General features: G+C 41.8%; 1 protein-coding gene across 2 annotated transcripts in view; it reads left to right on the top strand.

The window, feature by feature from the left end:
* Positions 1-19916, top strand: part of SLC12A2 (solute carrier family 12 member 2) — a 137854-nt gene that overhangs the window by 85588 nt on the left and 32350 nt on the right. For both annotated transcript variants that reach the window (XM_056537297.1, XM_056537298.1), the window contains 6 exons: positions 4641-4740; positions 6265-6376; positions 7285-7425; positions 7572-7678; positions 9107-9186; positions 13913-14044. In XM_056537297.1, coding sequence (XP_056393272.1) covers positions 4641-4740; positions 6265-6376; positions 7285-7425; positions 7572-7678; positions 9107-9186; positions 13913-14044 — 672 coding nt within the window. The remainder of the gene's footprint in view (positions 1-4640; positions 4741-6264; positions 6377-7284; positions 7426-7571; positions 7679-9106; positions 9187-13912; positions 14045-19916) is intronic.

Here is a 19916-nt window from a genome sequence, read left to right as displayed (position 1 = left end):
TTCAGTTCCTGTATTGGTTTTCAACACATAAAAAAAAAATTGCAATGGTTTTCTTTCTAATTATGTACAGGTTATCAACCAGGGTCTCTGGGTCATCACTGTTACATATTGACCCTAAGTGTAAGGAAAAGGGATTTCAGTGGGTGGATTAGCTAGGATCTCATTTACAAAGGGCCTGACTATGCAGGAGATTTAACACGAAGGTCACTGTGGTCTTTGTTAAACTGTTAAATTGTTTGCAGAGCATCACACTCATCTGCTGCTTTATATCTTTAGAAAATAATTTCAGTCTATGGAAAATATGTGATATTATGAGAAGTAACAGTATTCACACATTTATTTATAGATCCAATGTGCAGTTAATTTGTGGCTGTGATGATGTGTCTGCCTATAGCTGTAGTTTGTGCCTGGTAACAAATGTCTTTGTGATGAGAGGAAGGCAGCAGTACATTCTCTAGGTCGGTGGTCTCAAACTGTGGCCCTCCAGATGTTGCAAAACTTCGACTCCCAGCATGCCCGGACAGCCAACGGCTGTCCGGGCATGCTGGGAGTTGGAAGTTTTGCAACATCTGGAGGGTCACAGTTTGAGACCACTGCTCTAGGTGAACACAATAGTGGCAGGCTTCCTTCCAGTCCTGTGGAATATCACAGTGAAGTGCAGTTTACAGAAAGTTCCATTAGTTTGTGTTCTTTTCCTGACTCTATCGTTCTTGCATTTTTTTTTTTTAACTAAGAAAAAAGTACTAGATACAAAGTCATGATCTAAAATAACATTGTTTTTAAATATCACAATGCAGAAACTGGCTCCAGAAAGTTAAACATTTGTAAATTACTTCTATTAAAAAATCTTAATCCTTTCAGTACTTATGAGCTTCTGAAGTTAAGGTTGTTCTTTTCTGTCTAAATCCTTATAAAGCTTATACTTGCGTATTGAGAAGTTATACAGTTTTATAATATGCTTTGTTTTTCAAGTGGATCGGTCAGCTGAATATCCTGCCCTATATGTCAGCATTTTACAGCTACAGGCTGACACTCCTATAAGCTTAAAAGGCTTGACACTATTTCAAACTGTTTGGCTAAAGGTCCCCATACACATTAGACAAAAGTTGTCAAAACTTGCAGCCTTCTGACCCTTCCCCCAACATATGTTCTGAACACGTTAAAAGCTGCCACCAGAACTGTCTGGCTGCAGCTTACCCCTTCTCTCTCCATAGTGAACACATGAACGTTAACCTGTGCAGAACGTTCATGTGTATGGAGAGATCGGGAGAAATATCTGTTGGCCAAACATTTGGTGGCTTATGAGATGGGTGTATGGCCACCCTAGAAGAACTGCTGAAAGAATACAGTGGACTCCAAGTTCTGAGTCCATGTATTCGTGAAAAGAGCTCTCCCCTCTTCAAGGAGATCTGCAGCAAAAGACAACTTATCCCCTATCCACAGGATAAGGGATACGTGTCTGATCACGGGGGGTGGGTCCAACCGCTGGGACCCCCCACGATCTCCCAAACAGGGCCCTGCATAGCGTCGACCTCTCTGAGGTTGATGGTACTCCCTCTCCACGCCCCTTCCCCATACAGCTCTATTGTAGAGGCAGGGATGCAGGAACGCTGCCCCTCCCATAAAGATACATTGAGGAGGCGTGTCGGCCACAGCAGCACGCCTCCTGAACGGGAGAGCCGTGGCCCCGTGCAGGAGATTGAGGGGGGGGGGAGGGGTGTCCCAGCTTTAGGACCCCCCCCCCCCCCCCCCATGATCAGACACTTATCCCCTATCCTGTGGATGGGGGATAAGTTGTATTTTGCTGCAAATCTCCTTTAACAGGAACCTGAGGGACTGGGAGAGGACTCTTCCTCTGAATACATTGGATCCATTTCTATAATCCACTGTATTTTATTTTATTAATCTGTTACTAAAACAGTTTTCTTTGTGTGCAGTTTTGGTTACTAAGAATACAGACCTGTAGCTTTAATATGCTACCTCTACGTAGAGCCACATATTCAGTTGACAGGTCCACATATAATTCCTGATTATTTTAAAGATCCCTACTTTCAGTCATTGAAAGGGATCCTTCCTTGTTTACTTCCAAAGGAATAAAGGTAACTTGTCAGGTGAATTATGCTTCCCTATCAGCATATGATAAAGAGCAGATGAGCTCTGGCATATAAGTTTATATGATTGGGAAAGGATTTCTGAGTAAAAATGCAGAGTAAAGACTTGTAGCAGAGAGAGTGTGAGAATCCTGCTTACGCTGCTCACACAGGCTGTTTGACAACCTTCTATGTACACATACTGATAGATGGAAAACTGTCACTCAGCATGTGTAAGAGGGATAAGCAGAACTTGCTGGCCCTGATTTACTATTGTAAACCTGACCTTTTGTCGTATTGTGTGCTACAAATTGTATCTGCTCCTGTATTTGTGGTAAAATGCACCAGAATAAACCGACAAACTCGAAAAGGTTGTGGTTGGCTGGAAAACAGCGTGTTTTCGCAATCCGACCTATTTCCTATTAAATTCATGAAAAATCCTGTGAATAAGTGGCTGGAAATTCTCACCAAGTAAAAGCTGTTCAGAACTTTCCTGACCTGTGTGTCCTCATACTAAATGGAGAGGAATCCTGCAAGTCTGAAACATTCCACACGAATAAAAACCCAGCACTCTTAGGGTGCGTTCACACGGAGTAATTACTCGAGTAATTCCTCTTGAATTCTTTGCTCCAAATGAATGCACATCTCCTCTTCCCATTGACTTTAATGTTATTTCCGCTGTCCTGTTCACACTGCAGAAATTCTGCTAGCAGAATTCCGACGCTGAATTCCGTTCTGCTTGAAGAAAGAACATGTTCATTCTTAAAGCGGAATCCGCTAGCAGAAATCAATTGAAGTCAATGGTAAAAAAAAAATCCGCCCAACATCGTTTTCGTGCGGAATTTGCTCGCAATTTGCACGGAATTTGAGCAGAAATGGCTGAAAAACACTTCACTTCTTTCTCCCCCATGTCCGTGCGCAATTCCGCGCAAATTTCCCGTGAATTTCGCACACATTTTTTTAAAATTTTTCTGCCCCTAAATTTTTCAGTGTGAATTACTCTTCATTTACTCTGTGTGAACGCACCCTTAGTAAATCAGGATCTATATGCCTCACCTAAAAGTCCTGTCAGGATTTACTCTGCTCCCTACCCAAAAATACTGCTCCAAATGTTGTACAGTTCATTGCAGCTTAGCATCTTCCCTCTATCCTATCCTGTTCTCAGTTAAGGCAGTATAAATCTCCTGATAAGTTCTCTTTAAAGGGGTGTTCCAACTTAAAACACTTATCCTCTGCCCACAGAAGAGGTAAGAAGTGTCAGATCGCAGGGGAGTCTAACAGCTTGAACCTCCCATGATCTTGAAAACTAGGACTGGAGTGCTGGTCATGCTTACATAAAGGCTGCTTTATTTATGATCTATGGGAGCAGTAAAAATAGCAGAGAACAGTGCTTAGAGATGAATCTGTAACATTAAAAAGCAGTCCAATCTGAAAGCATCATGTTATAGCGCAGGAGGAGCTGAGCACAATGATATACAGTGACCCCCCCCCCCCCCCCGACGGCCCCGACATACGATCATTTCAACATGCGATGGCCTCTCAGAGGCCATCGCATGTTGAAGGCAGCATCAACATACGATGCATTTTTATGTCGGGGCCATCGCATAAACGGCTATCCGGCAGCACTGACTGCTTCAGCTGCCAACGGATAGCCGTTTACGGTGCCCCGTGTGCTCCGGTAATGGTCTCTTACCTATCCTCGGGGCTCCGGCACGTCCTCTTCGGGATCCCCTGCATCGTCAGCGCTCTCCATCAACGTCATCACATCGCTGCACACGCCGTCCCGTCATCCAATAGGAGCGGCGTGCGTAGCGACATGATGGCGGCGACGGAGAGCGCGGATGCCGGGGAAGCAGATGCCTTGCTGGAGCGTCGGGGACACCTCGGGGACGCGGCGACAGCGATGGAAGGCGACATCCAGGGCAGCTGTGACGGTCCGGACGGTACAACTTCCTCTAACAGTGGTCTACAACCTGCGGACATCCAGATGTTGCAAAACTACAACACCCAGCATGCCCGGACAGCCAACGGCTGTCGGGGCATGCTGGGTGTTGTAGTTTTGCAACATCTGGAGGTCCGCAGGTTGTAGACCACTGTCCTATACTTTACATTGCACGGATCCCTCAACATACGATGGTTTCAACAAACGATGGTCCATTTGGAACGGATTACCATGGTATGTTGAGGGACCGCTGTATAGTTTTGTTATTCATGTAGGTGGTCCTACTCTGTAACTGACCACTATCTCTGTATAAGTGTGCATTTTAAGAGATCGGTCAATCACAAGCTAGGACCGTCCCCATGACTGCTTAGCCCAGAATGAATAAAGGACAAGCGATCCTTGAACTTTTCCTACAAACTATACATTAATCTGCTCCACTCTTCCTGCTCTTTAATTTGCTGCCTACAGACTCGACTACTTTTTCAAAGGGACAGGTTCCCTTTTAAATGTTGTTCCTCCATATTATCACATGTTAATCCTTTACCAATCATGAATCTTCAACTAGTGTCCTTCTATATAAAAACATGCAATGAATTACATTCTTTCAGATGTAAATTGGGGCTCCTCAACACAAGCCTTGACCTATCTGAATGCACTGCAGCACACAATTCGGCTGGCGGGTGTAGAAGACCATGTGAAAAACTTTAGGTAATTTCTAAAAGATAATTTGTTTTACCACCTCAATTGTATATAGAATGGTTTAATTTAACTCTAAAAATAATCCCTCCATTTATTCTTCTAACCTTCTATCAACATCCTAGAATTGTCCTCTTTAAATTATCCTAAAAAGAGTATCTAACCTTACTCAACCATAACCTATTAGATTTCTAGTAGCAAAGTGGCTGTAAAACAAAATTCACAGTCTGGTAGTTTGACATCTTTTTGTATACACTTTTCTAGGTATAATCACTTGGGGGGATCATACGAACTGTGTAGACCAAGTATACTCTTGGGCTTTGTAAAGCCCTGCAGTTATCTTTTTATGAATTCTACTTAAAATTGTACCTACCTCTTCCAAATATTTTGCTTAAACTAATTATTAAAGGGGTATTCCAGGCCAAAACTTTTTTTTTTATATATCAACTGGCTCCGGAAAGTTAAACAGATCTGTAAATTACTTCTATTAAAAAAATCTTAATCCTTCCAATAGTTATTAGCTTCTGAAGTTGAGTTGTTGTTTTCTGTCTAACTGCTCTCTGGTGACTCACGTCCCGGGAGCTGTGCAGCTCCTATGGGGATATTCTCCCATCATGCACAGCTCCCGGTACATGACATCATCATTGAGCAGTTAGACAGAAAACTTCAGAAGCTAATAACTATTGGAAGGATTAAGATTTTTTTAATAGAAGTAATTTACAAATCTGTTTAACTTTCCAGAGCCACTTGATATATATATATATATATATATATATATATATATATATATATATATATATATATATATATATATATATATAAAAAAGGTTTTGCCTGGAATACCCCTTTAATGAATTATTATGTAATATTAGTGTACCTCTTTAGCTCCAGTGTGGAGAGACACTCTGCACTGTATAAGGCTGGGTTCACACTACGTTTTCTCCCATACGGGAGCGCATACGGCAGGGGGGAGCTAAAACCTCGCGCTCCCGTATGCCTTCATATGTGCTCCCGTATGTCATTCATTTCAATGAGCCGGCCGGAGTGAAACGTTCGGTCCGGTCGGCTCATTTTTGCGCCGTATGTGCTTTTACAACCGGACCTAAAACTGTGGTCAACCACGGTTTGAGGTCCGGTTGTAAAAGCGCATACGGTGCAAAAATGAGCCGACCGGACCGAACGTTTCACTCCGGCCGGCTCATTGAAATGAATGACACACGGGAGCGCATATGAAGGCATACGGGAGCGCGAGGTTTTAGCTCCCCCCTGCCGTATGCGCTCCCGTATGGGAGAAAACGTAGTGTGAACCCAGCCTTATACAGTTGCTGAGGGCGCCATACAATGCCTAGTGAGTTGCAAGCACTAGCCCTATTCTAATTAATAAGACTTGTGCACAGAATTGGCTGTGAAACTGTACCACTTAGTGTGTATTGCGGCCCTTCATGCTTGAGCAGAACATTTCGCAAGACATAAAATATTCAATAGTTTGAAGGGTACCTCAACATTTTATGTTTTCCTTTTTTTCGGTCATTTCAGGCCTCAGTGTCTTGTCCTAATTGGTGCTCCAAATTCACGTCCAGCTCTTCTTCACTTAGTGCACGCCTTTACTAAAAATGTTGGTTTGATGATCTGTGGTCATGTGCACATGGTAAGCTTTTTTTATGTTTCCGTTTACGTTCTGTCTCGTGCTGTACATATATGTCCTGAGCTTGTGTTCAATATTTTTATTGGTGTTTTTGATAGTAAAGAGAACATGAGTTTCACACTGCCTGAACCATATGTGATTCATGCTGTGGCATTTCAAAAGGAATCACACTTGTAAAGCTGGGAATGGGGTTTCAAGTCATTAAGGCAGTTACCTTCTCTCATCTCAACCAGCTCTAATCAGTCTCTCCCAATACTCAAATTAGGGGAAGATTCATTAATCACCACTAGCTTAGCAGGGAGAAGCCAATGGGTACTCTTCCCTAGTGACTCGGAGCCCCATTCCAAGCTGGATTTATATCTCGAATTCCTCTGAAAAGCTGCAGCATTTTAGACTGAACCCTATATCATTCTCTAAAATGCCACAGCATTATCATTTTACATCATGAAAATGACAGGTTTCCATTAAGTATAAAATGAGTAAGTGGACCCATAGTAAAGGTTTTCCACTTATTAAAACAAGCAGGAATACCATTGACTCCAAACCCCCCCCCCCCCCCAAAAAAAAAAAAAAATACTGAAATGAAATAGATCTTGTCAGAAACTGGCTTGTGGGCAGCCCCTTTTAGATGAAATGCATGCGTATTGGCACAGGACAGGTTCGGAGTCTGGATTGCAAAGCCTCAGTAACAGCATCTCTCTGGATGTGGACAACATCAGGTACAGTGTCTAGGATGGTGGCACTGCTCAATAGGTTGGATGGGCACTGATCTAGCTCCTGTAGCCAGGAATTGCAAAGGTGCTAGGCCCTGCCATGTGGCTTCTCTTGTATGTTTGCCTTTTCAGTATCAGTACTGTGTATATATAATACAAATAATGCATTACATGTAAAGTGATTTTATATCCCAATAGGGCCCTCGAAGACAAGCTTTAAAAGAGCTGCTTACAGACCAGGCTAGATATCAGAGGTGGCTTATTAAAAACAAAAACAAAGCCTTCTACTCACCAGTACATGCAGAAGACCTGAGGGATGGAGCGCAGTATCTTATGCAGGTAAAATCTTTATATGTGTTCTGGTTTGCAAAGTGCAAAAGCCCCCATATTGATTAAAATTACACAGTAACATCCGAGTCAGAGGAGACAAAGACTCTTGAACCTCAGTCCATCCTTTTAATCTGCTTTTATTCTTTCCTTGTAAGGCTGCAGGTTTGGGGAGAATGAGACCAAATACTCTGGTGGTCGGCTTTAAGAATAATTGGATTCAGTCAGATATGAAAGATGTTGAGACCTACATTAACTTATTACAGTAAGTATGGAAAAATGTGGAAAAAAAAAATCAGAGAAACCTCTGGTGGGTTTTCCCCATTACTCCACAACCCTCTCGAAATTTTTTTTTTTTTTTTTTTTTTTTTTTTTTACTAATTAAATTAAATGTACCTCAAAATGGTACCATTCAAAACTACCACTACTCAAGCAAAAAAGATATATTTAAAACATAAATCAAGCAGAAAAAACTGAACAAAAAAAATGATATACTGCTACCGTACTTATTTTGTAGAATGTGTAGAAAGAAGTTAAATAGCTTTTTATCATATGAACAGCATAACATGCAAAAAACAAAAAGGCAGTTTCTTTTTTATTTTTCACTTTTATTACTATAATGAATGCTGTACAATAAACGATATGTTTTCCCAACTGTTGCCATTAAAAATACAAATACAAGAAGCCCACATATGGCTACTTTAGCAAAACACTTTTTACAGTTGCGTACATTTATGAGAAACCAGCCACAAACCGCCTATCATGAATTTCAATAGAAAATTCTGCCACTGTGCTGTTGCAGGTAATGCCCCTGAGTGTTTACAGCCCCACTCATTTCAAGATATAGCTGGGGAAAGTGCCCAGCCATGCACTTCTCTCCCCGGCTTCCTGTCTTGCTGCACGGGACAAGCTCCAGTAAGTCTATTGCATGGAGCCTGGGAATACAGTTATGTTACCTTTGCTCTGTTTTCATGTTTATGATTCTAAAGCCCTGCATCTCTATCCTAAGTATGATGTTTTTACACAACTCCCAGTGGTGCATACCTGGGCTTATGTATGTGCTCTTGGCTGTTTTCACTGGTACAACAAGCACACGATTTATGAAAAACATAGGGACAAGCAACATTTAACATTTTTAGCAAAATGATTACAGGGATTCACTGGGAGAAAATATTTACCTGCTTTAAATTGGGCTGGAGTTTCTCAACTTCTCATGATGCATTGAGTCTTGCACAATGCTCAGCTTTAACATCGACCTTCATGTACAAATTAGATTTAGTTTCTTTAGTTGAATGTTCAAATAAACAGATGTCTTACATGGGGTGTAATGTTTTTTATTTTTATTTTATTTTATTTTTTAAGCTGTATGCTTTAACTCTGAAATGAAAAGAAAAAAATGTAAAACCTTTACAGGACATATATAAACCTAAAGCGGAAGTTGTTCCGGTCATTCATTCTGACCTGTCAGTCCCACTTATCCGGTAATATTTTGTTGCCTGCACTCAATGGTGCATACAGCCAGATTCTTTAAAGGGATTTGTGCCTTCAGCAATCTGTAAGCAAAATATAGCATTAGGTCCATCCTTTAAAGCCCCTGGTCATGAGTATGTGGCACTGTGGCAATAAAAAGGTAACACGTGCATTTTACTCACTCTATAGGTAATTTTAAACTTTGCTTTTTTCTTTATTCTAGTGATGCTTTTGACTTTCAATATGGCATAGTTGTGATTCGTCTGAGAGAAGGCCTAGATATTTCACATCTCCAGGGCCAAGGTATGTGATGAACCAAATAATAGTACAGTAGTAGTAAACAGATCACTATGCATTTTGTCTGCTAGTGATTCAATACATACACACATTCTGTACAGTGGAAGTACGTTAGAGGTATTCACCAAGATTACCCAACCTATTCCTCTGATGTGTCCATATGCCTATACAGTGGGATACTTCAAAGCCTTCTGTTAGAGATGTACATCTAGTGAGCCACAAAACAAGAATTAGAGGCTTACTAGTGTTCTCAGATCGGTTTTGTTTCACGATGAATGATGAATCTTAACTTCTCTGTAATAATTTCTACAATAAAAACAGATGCAGAAGTAAAAAATAAAAGCACAAATATGAGCTCTACTGAATGTGTATTTCTATAGACATTTCTCAATTCCTGCACCAACACAGACTTGAAAAATTGTGCACAAACACTGTTTTTACTTAAATGTTTTTGTAATTTTTGTAATAGTGACAGTTTGTGCAGTATCTTTAGCACAAAGACTGGTTTGTGCAATTTTGCCACTGCGCTGATGCAGGGAATGATACCCCCCACCATAGTATTAGCATACATTTGTCATTTATAAGTGCTCTGGGTGTCTGAAACACATGTTCAGTCTCCCCAACCCTAATATAATACATTCATGACTTGATCAAATAGCTTATGGAAAGTACTTAATAATCTAATAGGGACAAATATAACTTTCCAGCTACTTGAATGACATAACGTGTAGAGACGAGAATATCATGAAGGTCATGATGAGGATGCCAGAAGAAGGTGTGACAGGACATGCTATTATTGAAGGCTTTTCACCCCTCCCTTTTGGCAATGGTCTTTGTAACTGCAGTTGTATGATAGGAAACAGAGACCAGCAGCGCTGAGAGGTCCTCATTACATGGGCAGGGTTAAGTTGGTTGACAATAACTTTGCTGACAGATAGCACAATTGTGAATGTTGCCTTCTCTCTCATGAGCAGTGAGAATTTTTTAGACAATGGAAGGAATGTATGGCGTAGCACAGATGTTCATTTACCATTTCACTACCACATGTGCTCGTCTGATATATACGTTGATAAACTGAAGCTTTTTGTATCTTGCTAGTACATATTTGTATATATTTGTACAAATTTCCAAAGTTCTGACCTCAAAAATACTGTGAGCATTTGAATATCAGCACTGTATCACAAATGGCATGTATCATATGTTCTAAATGTATTGTATATTTAGTCTATACACATTGTAAGGCTGCATTCACACCACGGGTGCCGGATCCGGCGGGGGAAGGGGCAAACCGGGTGCTCCCGTACCCCAGCCGGATCAGCCCGTGACTCCATTTACTTTAATGAGCCGACCGGAGTCAAATGGTGACTCCGGTCGGCTCAGTTTTGACTCGTATGCGGTTTTGTGACCGGACCTAAAACCGTAATATACTATGGTTTTAGGTCCGGTCCAAAACCGCATACGGGTCAAAACTGAGCCGACCGGAGTCACCGTTTGACTCCGGTCGGCTCATTAAAGTAAATGAAGTCACAGGCTGATTTGACTGGGGTACGGGAGCGCCCGGTTTGCTCCTCCCCCTGCCGGATCAGACACCTGTATGTACAAAACTTGGTGTGAATGCAGCCTAAGACATGCTTAAAGAGGTTTTCCCATAAAATACACATCACCTCTCTACCGCTGCTCCTCCATTCATGAAGGTAGCTGAGCACTGTACTTGGCTGTCTTTGCTAGCCTTGTAGACTTTAATGGAGCCGCAGTGCACATGTCTGTCACCTACTCCATTTAGCTAAAAGTAATAAGAAATAAAGCGCTCCATGGTATAATAAAAGAGAGACCTGTATGGTGAATGTGCAATAGGCAAGGAGCTCACCTGGTTATGTTGTGTAACCTCATACACAACAATGGTGAGCGCGTATAGTATCCGCAGCCAGCCGGGCTGATCAATGGAGAGTGTGGGGAAAGGCTTCGATGGAATACCGGCTTTCGGGTGGCGCAGGACACAGATAGGAGCATAAGGTAAGATGCAAAGGTAGTTTATTTATTGCATGTTGGGAGAATAAACTACCTTTGCATCTTACCTTATGCTCCTATCTGTGTCCTGCGCCACCCGAAAGCCGGTATTCCATCGAAGCCTTTCCCCACCTACTCCATTTAAACAGGGAAGACGTGGGAACCAGCGGTCAGACCCCCACTGATCAGACACATATTAACTATCCTGCAGATAAAGCAGAAACTGGTTAGTTCCCAAGGAACAGTAACCGCCTCCAGACTAGTGGGAATACAAACCTATTAATGGGATATCCTGTAATTGTGGCAATGTTGTTTCTAACTAAGGCTAGATTTCTACTTGTTCTTGTGGGGTATAAAATGCCCAAGAAATGCTTCACTACTTACCTCCTTACACTCTGTATGCTAAGTGCTCTGCATCCGGCCCACGGATTCGTACCCCTGAAGGCAGTGAAAAACAAAATATAAAAAAAGCCAGAAAAACCTCAGAAATGATGTAAAAAAAAAAGTGGAAGTTTTCAGGTCAAAAAAACGCAAAAAAATTTAAACCTAGCCTTAGTAAGTTATGGTTTTGTTTTATTTTTCTTTATTCCCACACTAAAGTGGGAATTCCACCATGGCAAAATAAAATTGTCTCCTGTTTACAAGATAATAAAAACTGATTGCATGTTTGGAGGAATCTGGACAAGCAGCTGCCTTAATGTGTAGATCTTATTAAGAAACACAACTTTACACATTCTAGCTTTATATTACAGGGCTCTGTGGCATTTTATTCCTGGCAAATGGTTCTCCGCTGGGAATTCTTTACGAGCAGCTGCACCAGTGACTTATTTATAGATGAATGAAATACCACAGGAAAGACTCGTTTCCGTCAAGAATAGCTATTGTGTTTGTTTTATGAAAAAACAGCAATGACTGTTTTATGGGTGTAATATGATGTAGAAAACATGTAAGGTTTTCCCTATCGCTTTCATTGTCTGATGTAGACTCTGCCTGCTTTTCCAGGAAGACGAATAAGGGTTCATTTATTATTCTGGTGCTTATTTGTTTCTAAAATTGGTACCTAATCTAAGATAAGATTAAATGTTCAGATATTTCTACACTGCTCAAATTACCCTCTTTATTGTTACACTGTTCTGTAGTTTTGGTGCCTGTCCTACTCCACAAATGGCTGGGAAGGCTATTTAGGGCATATCTAATAATTTATGTATAGCTGGCTCATCACTTTTCATTGCAGCACAGTCATCTAAGTGTGTGCGTCTTGGCAGTAAGATCTCCACATGTGCACTATAAGCTGATAGTAGTGTTCCCCAACCAGTGTGCACCCAGCTGTTGCAAAACTACAACTCACAGCTTTTATTTTCAGATGCCTTTTTAATAATAAAAGAGGCAATCAGATTGGTTCTCATGAGCAACTGTTCCAATACTGCTGTCCCCCTCTTAGTTTTAGGCAGTAATGAGTATAGCTGCAGGAATGATTAGAAACCTTAGGGTATTGACACATAACATATTTTTTCCATACATTAAAATGAAATACATTTCAGAGATTAGCTTTAGATCCCCCCCCCCCCCCCCCCAATGATTGGTATCTCACAATGGCAAGTCATGTAGTAAAATTTAAAGGGGTTGTCCAGCGAAAAGCAACCTATAAGTATAGGAATAAGTTTCTGATCACGGGGGTCCGACCTCAAAGATAGGGCCCTGGCTCGCAGAGAGAGTGTTTGCTGCAGATTGCACGTGCTCCATCCGTTTGATACTACGTACAGCACCCGGCCATCTCTAATTCTACCATAGAAATTAACTGAATTCGGCACGTCTGCATTCTCTATTTTCTTCTGCTGTATCTATTTGCTCTTTATATGGATTTATTTATTTTATTTTATTTTTTTTATGAAGAATCAAACAGTGATTTTATGCAGTGGTTTATGCTTTAGTGATTTTTATCTTGGTATACAAAGAATAGGGAATACGTTTTTTTTCCCTGGACAACCCAACAATGCAGGTCACTGGGCTGTGTTCATCAGATACTTATTCCCCCCCCCCCCCCTTCAACTCTGTACCAAGGAAATGTTATATTCTCCTTCAATCCTAAAATCCATGTGCCTTCACATTTTGACAATACATGAAAATAATGTAGAAAGGATGATGGATTATTCTCTGTGTTCTTTGCACAGCTTTTAGTGTAGATGAACATGTCATGTAGATCGGGAGCAGAATTCTGCTAGTTTTTCCTGCAGACATTTCATGATGTTGCCTGCTTTGTCCTGGAAGCATTTTTAATTGGAATCTTAATTACTACAAATCTCTTTAGCTTGTCTGAGCGGAAATCAAAAGATCAATAGTATCGGATCAATAGTTGCCTGAGTCTATGGATGTCAGAGTGGCGTCAGAACACATTGGCCCAGATTTTTTTCTAAACCCTCACCAAGTTTGAAATTTCATGATCTCTTTCTGCATGTGATGTGGCAGTAGTGTACAACTAGTTAATGGCAGTTAGTACAAAAAGAAAGCGTAACACATGCGTATATTGCAAGTGAAGTATGTAGCTTTTCAGACTAAAAAAATATCTAAAAATAATTCTGTAAGTTTCAGTACTTCTATTGTCTTTTTGTAGGCACTTAGTTTACTTCTTGTTTAACTTTGTTGGGGGGGTCACTTGACCTTTTCAGGAAGTGATAAAATCTTTTGTGTTCTTCAAGCTCATGTTTTGTATCTTTTCTTTTTGCAGAGGAATTGCTATCATCACAAGAGAAGTCTCCTGGCACCAAAGACGTGGTAGTAAATGTAGACTATAGTAAAAAGACAGAGGCAGAGTCTTCAAGGCCTTTCTCCAGTGACACCAGTCCAATGATGAGGAAAGGTATACACAGAAGTGGAGTTAGTTTACACTTTATTTCCTTCACGTTTTTTCCAAATTCTAGGGCCTAAAATGTGGAAAATAAGTGGGTATCCAACTAGTATTCTAAGTGGTAGGGACAGAAAACAGGAAATAAGGAATTTGGAAAATTAAAGGGGTACTCCAGTGAAAACCTCTTTTCTTTTAAATCAACTGGTGGCAGAAAGTTAAACAGATTTGTAAATTACTTCTATTAAAAAAAATCTTAATCCTTCCAGTACTTATTAGCTGCTGAATGCTACAGAGGAAATTCCTTTCTTTTTGCAACACTGAGGACATCACGAGCACAGTGCTCTCTGCTGACATCTCTGTCCATTTTAGCGACCATGCATAGCAGACGTATGCTAAGGGCAGCATGGTGGCTCAGTGGTTAACACTGCTGCCTTGCAGTGCTGGGGACTTGGGTTCAAATCCCACTAAGGACAAAAATAAATAGAGTTATTATTATTATTATTATTATTATAACATCAGCAGAGAGAACTGTGCTCGTGATGTCATCAGAGAGCATTCCAAAAAGAAAATAATTTCCTCTGTAGTATTCAGCAGCTAATAAGTACAGGAAGGATTAAGATTTTTTAATAGAATTATTTTACAAATATGTTAAACTTTCTGCCACCAGTTGATTTAAAAGAAAAAAGGTTTTCACCGGACTACCCCTTTAAGTGTTTATTTTTCATAAATCTACAGACAGTTATACTATATCTAGCTTAATAAGTAATGTTTATGAATGCTCTTCCTTCTCATTGGGTTCAGTCCTGTTTCATGCTGGTTTGATACAGTAAAGACTACTTTGTATCAAACACTAGCGGAGTACCCGGCGCTGCCCAGTTTTTCTTAACTTATCTTTGTGGGCGAGGAAAAGCAACAATGGAGGAAACTTTTGTCCTCATATCCAGTCCCTAAATCCCGACCACAAATCCCCTCCCCACACCAGTCTTCATATTTTATTTGCATGTCCCGACCCCATATCCCGTCCCCATAACTAATCCTCATATCCCGTCCTCAGGTGGGGCTGCGTTGCGGTAAAGATATTGTAAGCTGAAAATAAAAGGGGTGTGGCTTAAAATGTGGGTGTGTCTTTGTGATATGGGACATGGCATGCAGGAAGGGTGTGGCTTGCCAACCAGACTGACGCATTCACAAGGAGATGCAGAGCGGAACTTGTGGAGTAAGTCATCAGAAGTCCTATACACTTGCATGGGACTTGAAACAAGCACCCAATCCTTCACATATGGGGGCAGGTTAGGGGTTAATTTAACTATTATTATATATTTTTATTTGACATATAAGTATCACGTGACCAAGTATTATCGAAATATTGACAGCTCTTGGAAGTTATGCTGGAACATACATTTCCCATAGACTTGTATGGGACTTTAAATAAAAAACCTGACTCATGCAAATGGGAGGGGTTTAAGGGTTAAATTACCTATCCTGTGTTTTGTTGAAATATAAGTAACATGTGTGCCAAGTTTCATGTTAATATCTTTAGCGGTTTGAAAGTGATGCTGGAACATACACACACGTTGAGTGTATAATAAATATATATATATATATATATATATATATATATATATATATATATATATATATATTATACATATATATATACATACACACACACCGTATTTATCGGGGTATACCACGCACCGGCCTATAACACGCACCCTCATTTTACCAACGATATTTGGGTAAATATTCGTGTGTGCGCGTGTATACCCCGATACACCCCCAGGAAAGGCAGGGGGAGAGAGGCCGTCGCTGCCCGCTTCTCTCCCCCTGCCTTTCCTGGGGTCTAGAGCGCTGCTGCCGGCCCTTCTCTCCCCCTAGCTATCGGCGCCGCTGCCCGTTCTGTCCCCCTGACTATCGGTGCCGGCGCCCCATTGCCGGCACCGATAGCCAGGGGGAGAGAAGGGGCAGCGGCACCCATTGCAGGCGCCGCTGCCCCGTTGCCTCCCCCCATCCCCGGTGGCATAATTACCTGGTTCGGGTCCGCGCTGCTGCAGGCCTCCGGCGTGCGTCCCCGGCGTCGTTGCTATGCGCTGCACGGCGCGGCGCATGACGACAGTGTGCTGTGCATAGCAACGACGCAGGGGACGCACGCCGGAGGCCTGCAGCAGCGCGGCAGCAATGGGGCGCCGGTACCGATAGTCAGGGGGATAGAACGGGCAGCGGCGCCGATAGCTAGAGGGAGAGAAGGGCCGGCAGCAGCGCTCTAGACCCCAGGGAAGGCAGGGGGAGAGAAGCGGGCAGCGACGGCCTCTCCCCCCCTGCCTTTCCTGGGAGTGTATCGGCGTATAACACGCACATAGACTTTAGGCTAAAAATTTTAGCCTAAAAAGTGCGTGTTATACGCCGATAAATACGATATATATAAAAGGGCTGCACGATATATCGCAAAAGCAATCACATTGCAAATTTTCATTTTGCGATATGGCGATATCCCCCCCCCCCCCCCCCCCCCCCCCGGGAAAACTTGCGATTATCTGCTCGGGCTGCCTCCCGTGGTGGGGGCCGGCCAGAGCAGGTAAAAACGAATTTAAATGCTAAAAGTCAGTGTTTCCCAACCAGGGGGCCTCCAGTTGTTGCAAAACTACAACTCTTAGCATGCCCGGACCGGCAAAGGCTGTCCCGGCATGCTGGGAGTAGTAGTTTCACAACAACTGGAGGCACCCTGCTAGAAAAACACTGAGCTAAGGGCGCAGGGAGAAAAATAAAAATAAACCTTCTGCTCACCTTGTCCCGGTCCTGCAGATTCGTCTCCATGCACTCCGTAGTTTCCTCTCTTCCTAAGAGAAGGGGGCGGGGGGGGGGGGGGGGGGGGGGCGAAAATGGGACAAGGGTGGTGGGGGAGGGGGGAAATGACAAGGGTGGTGGGGGAGGGGGGAGGTGAGACAAGGGGGGTGGGGGGGAATGTGACAAGGGAAGGGTGGGGAATGTGACAAGGGGAGATGTGAAATGGGCAGTGGGCATAAAATGGGTGGATAATGTGAAATGGAGGCGATTGGACATGAAATGGGGGGATTTCACAATTTTTTTATTATATCACATTGCATATTGCACATTTTCCCCATATCGTGCAGCCCTAATATATATAGATTTGCTTTGGACTTGATAAAGGGAGGAATCCCGAAAGCTTGTCTCTACAAAATGGTGTTAATCCAATAAAAAAGGTATTACAAGATACTGCAACATTTTATGATTTGCATCTATATGTATATATATATATATATATATATATATATAATATATATACACACACGCTAGCTGAGTACCCGGACGATTTTTCCTTCCTAATCCTTGTTGGGGAGGAAAATAAACAATGGAGGAAGCTTTTGACTTCTTATTGCGTCCTCATATATTGTTGTCATATCCCGTCCTGCCATCCCGTCCTCCCATCCCGACCCGTAATATGTGTACCGGGTATTAAAATATCTCCAGCCGTACGGAAGTTATGTGGGAACATACATTTCCCATTGATTTGCATTGGACTTTAAACAAAAACTCGATCCTCACAAATGGGGGTAGTTAAGGGTTAAATTAACTATCCTATATTTTAAGTGGACATATGAGTAACATGTGACCAAGTATTATCAAAATATCTCCAGCCGTTTGGAAGTTATGCAGTAACGTATATTTCCCATAGACTTGTGTGGGACTTAAAACAAAAACCCCGCCCCTGGCAAATGGGGGTGAGTAAGGGTTAAATCACCTATCCTATGTTTGTTGACACATAAGTAACGTGTGTGCCAAGTTTCATGTTAATACCTTTAGCTGTTTGGACGTGATGCTGGAACATACATACACGCACACACACACACATTGAGTTTTATATACGTTATATAGATATATCTATAGATATATATATCTCAATGTGTGTGTGTGTATGTTCCAGCATCACGTCCAAACAGCTAAGGATATTAACATGAAACTTGGCACACGTTACTTATGTGTCAACAACAAACATAGGATAGGTGATTTAACCCTTACTCGCCCCCATTTGCCAGGGGCGGGGTTTTTGTTTAAAGTCCCACACAAGTCTATGGGAAATATGTTACTGCATAACTTCCAAACGGCTGGAGATATTTCAATAATACTTGGTCACATGTTACTTATATGTCCACTTAAAATATAGGATAGTTAATTTAACCCTTAACTATACCCATTTGTGAGGGTCAGGTTTTTGTTTATAGTCCCATGCAAATCAATGGGAAATGTATGTACACATATTATGGGTCGGGATATGGCAACAATATATGAGGACGGGTTATGAAGTCAAAAGCTTCCTCTGTTGATTTTCCTCCACAACAAGGATTAGGAAGGAAAAAAAGGGCAACGTCGGGTACTCAGCTAGTATGTGTGTACATTATCTGGGCCATAAATGGCACCCATAATATTTTTCAAGAAAATGAAGTATTTCTCACAGAAAAGGATTGCAGTAACACGTTTTGCTATACACATGTTTATTCCCTTTGTATGTATTAGAACTAAACCAAAAAAGGGAGGGAAAAAAGCAAATTGGACATAATGTCACACCAAACTCCAAAAATGGTCTGGACAAAATTATTGGCACCCTTTCAAAATTGTGGCTGAATAAGATTGTTTCGAGCATGTGATGCTCCCTTTAGCTCACCTGGGGCAAGTAACTGGTGTAGTCAATATAACAGTCACACCCACCTGAAAGCAGATAAAAAGGAGAGAAGTTCACTTAGTCTTTGCATTGTATGTCGGTGTGTGACACACTAAGCATGGACAACAGAAAGAGAAGAGAACTGCCCGAGGACATGAGATCTAAAATTGTGGAAAAATATCAACAATCTCAAGGTTACAAGTCCATCTCAAAAGATCTAGATTTGCCTTTGTCCACAGTGCTCAACATTATCAAGAAGTTTGCAACCCATGGCACTGTAGCTAATCTCCCTGGGCCTGGACGGAAGAGAAAAATTGATGAAAGGTGTCAACGCAGGATAGTCCGGATGTTGGATAAGCAGCCCCAAACAAGTTCCAAAGATATTCAAGCTGTCCTGCAGGCTCAGGGAGCATCAGTGTCAGCGTGAACTATCCGTCAACATTTAAATGAAATGAAACGCTATGGCAGGAGACCGAGGAGGATCCCACTGCTGACACAGCGACATAAAAAAGCAACACTACATTTTGCCAAAATGAACTTGAGTAAGCCAAAATGCTTCTGGGAAAACGTCTTGTGGACAGATGAGACCAAGATAGAGCTTTTTGGTTAAGCACATCATTTTACTGTTTACAGAAAAGGGAATGAAGCCAACAAAGAAAATAACACAGTAACTACAGTGAAATATGTTGGAGGTTCAATGATGTTTTGGGGTTGTTTTGCTGCGTCTGGGTCCCTTGAATGTGTGCAAGGCATCATGAGATCTGAGGATTAGCAACGGATTTTGGGTCGCACTGTACAGCCCAGTGTCAGAAAGCTGGGTTTCCGTCCGAGATCTTGGGTCTTCCAGCAGGACAATGACCCCCCAAACATACCTCAAAAAGCACCCATAAATGGATGGCAAAAAAAAGCGATGGAGAGTTCTGAAGTGACCAGCAATGAGTCCAGATCTAAATCCCATTCAACACCTGTGGAGAGATCTTAAAATTGCTGTTGGGAAAAGGCGCCCTTCCAATAAGAGAGACCTGGAGCAGTTTGCAAAGGAAGAGTGGTCCAATATTCCGGCTGAGAGGTGTAAGAAGCTTATTGATGGTTATAGGAAGTGACTGATTTCAGTTATTTTTTCCAAAGGGTGTGCAACCAAATATTAAGTTAAGGGTGCCAATAACTTTGTCCAGCCCATTTTTGGAGTTTGGTGGGACATTATGT

Source organism: Hyla sarda, chromosome 1 (assembly GCF_029499605.1).
Source record: "Hyla sarda isolate aHylSar1 chromosome 1, aHylSar1.hap1, whole genome shotgun sequence".
Classification (NCBI taxonomy): domain Eukaryota; kingdom Metazoa; phylum Chordata; class Amphibia; order Anura; family Hylidae; genus Hyla; species Hyla sarda.
The sequence above is the reverse complement of the archived record's forward strand: the minus strand, read 5'-3'. Positions and strand labels throughout refer to the sequence as shown.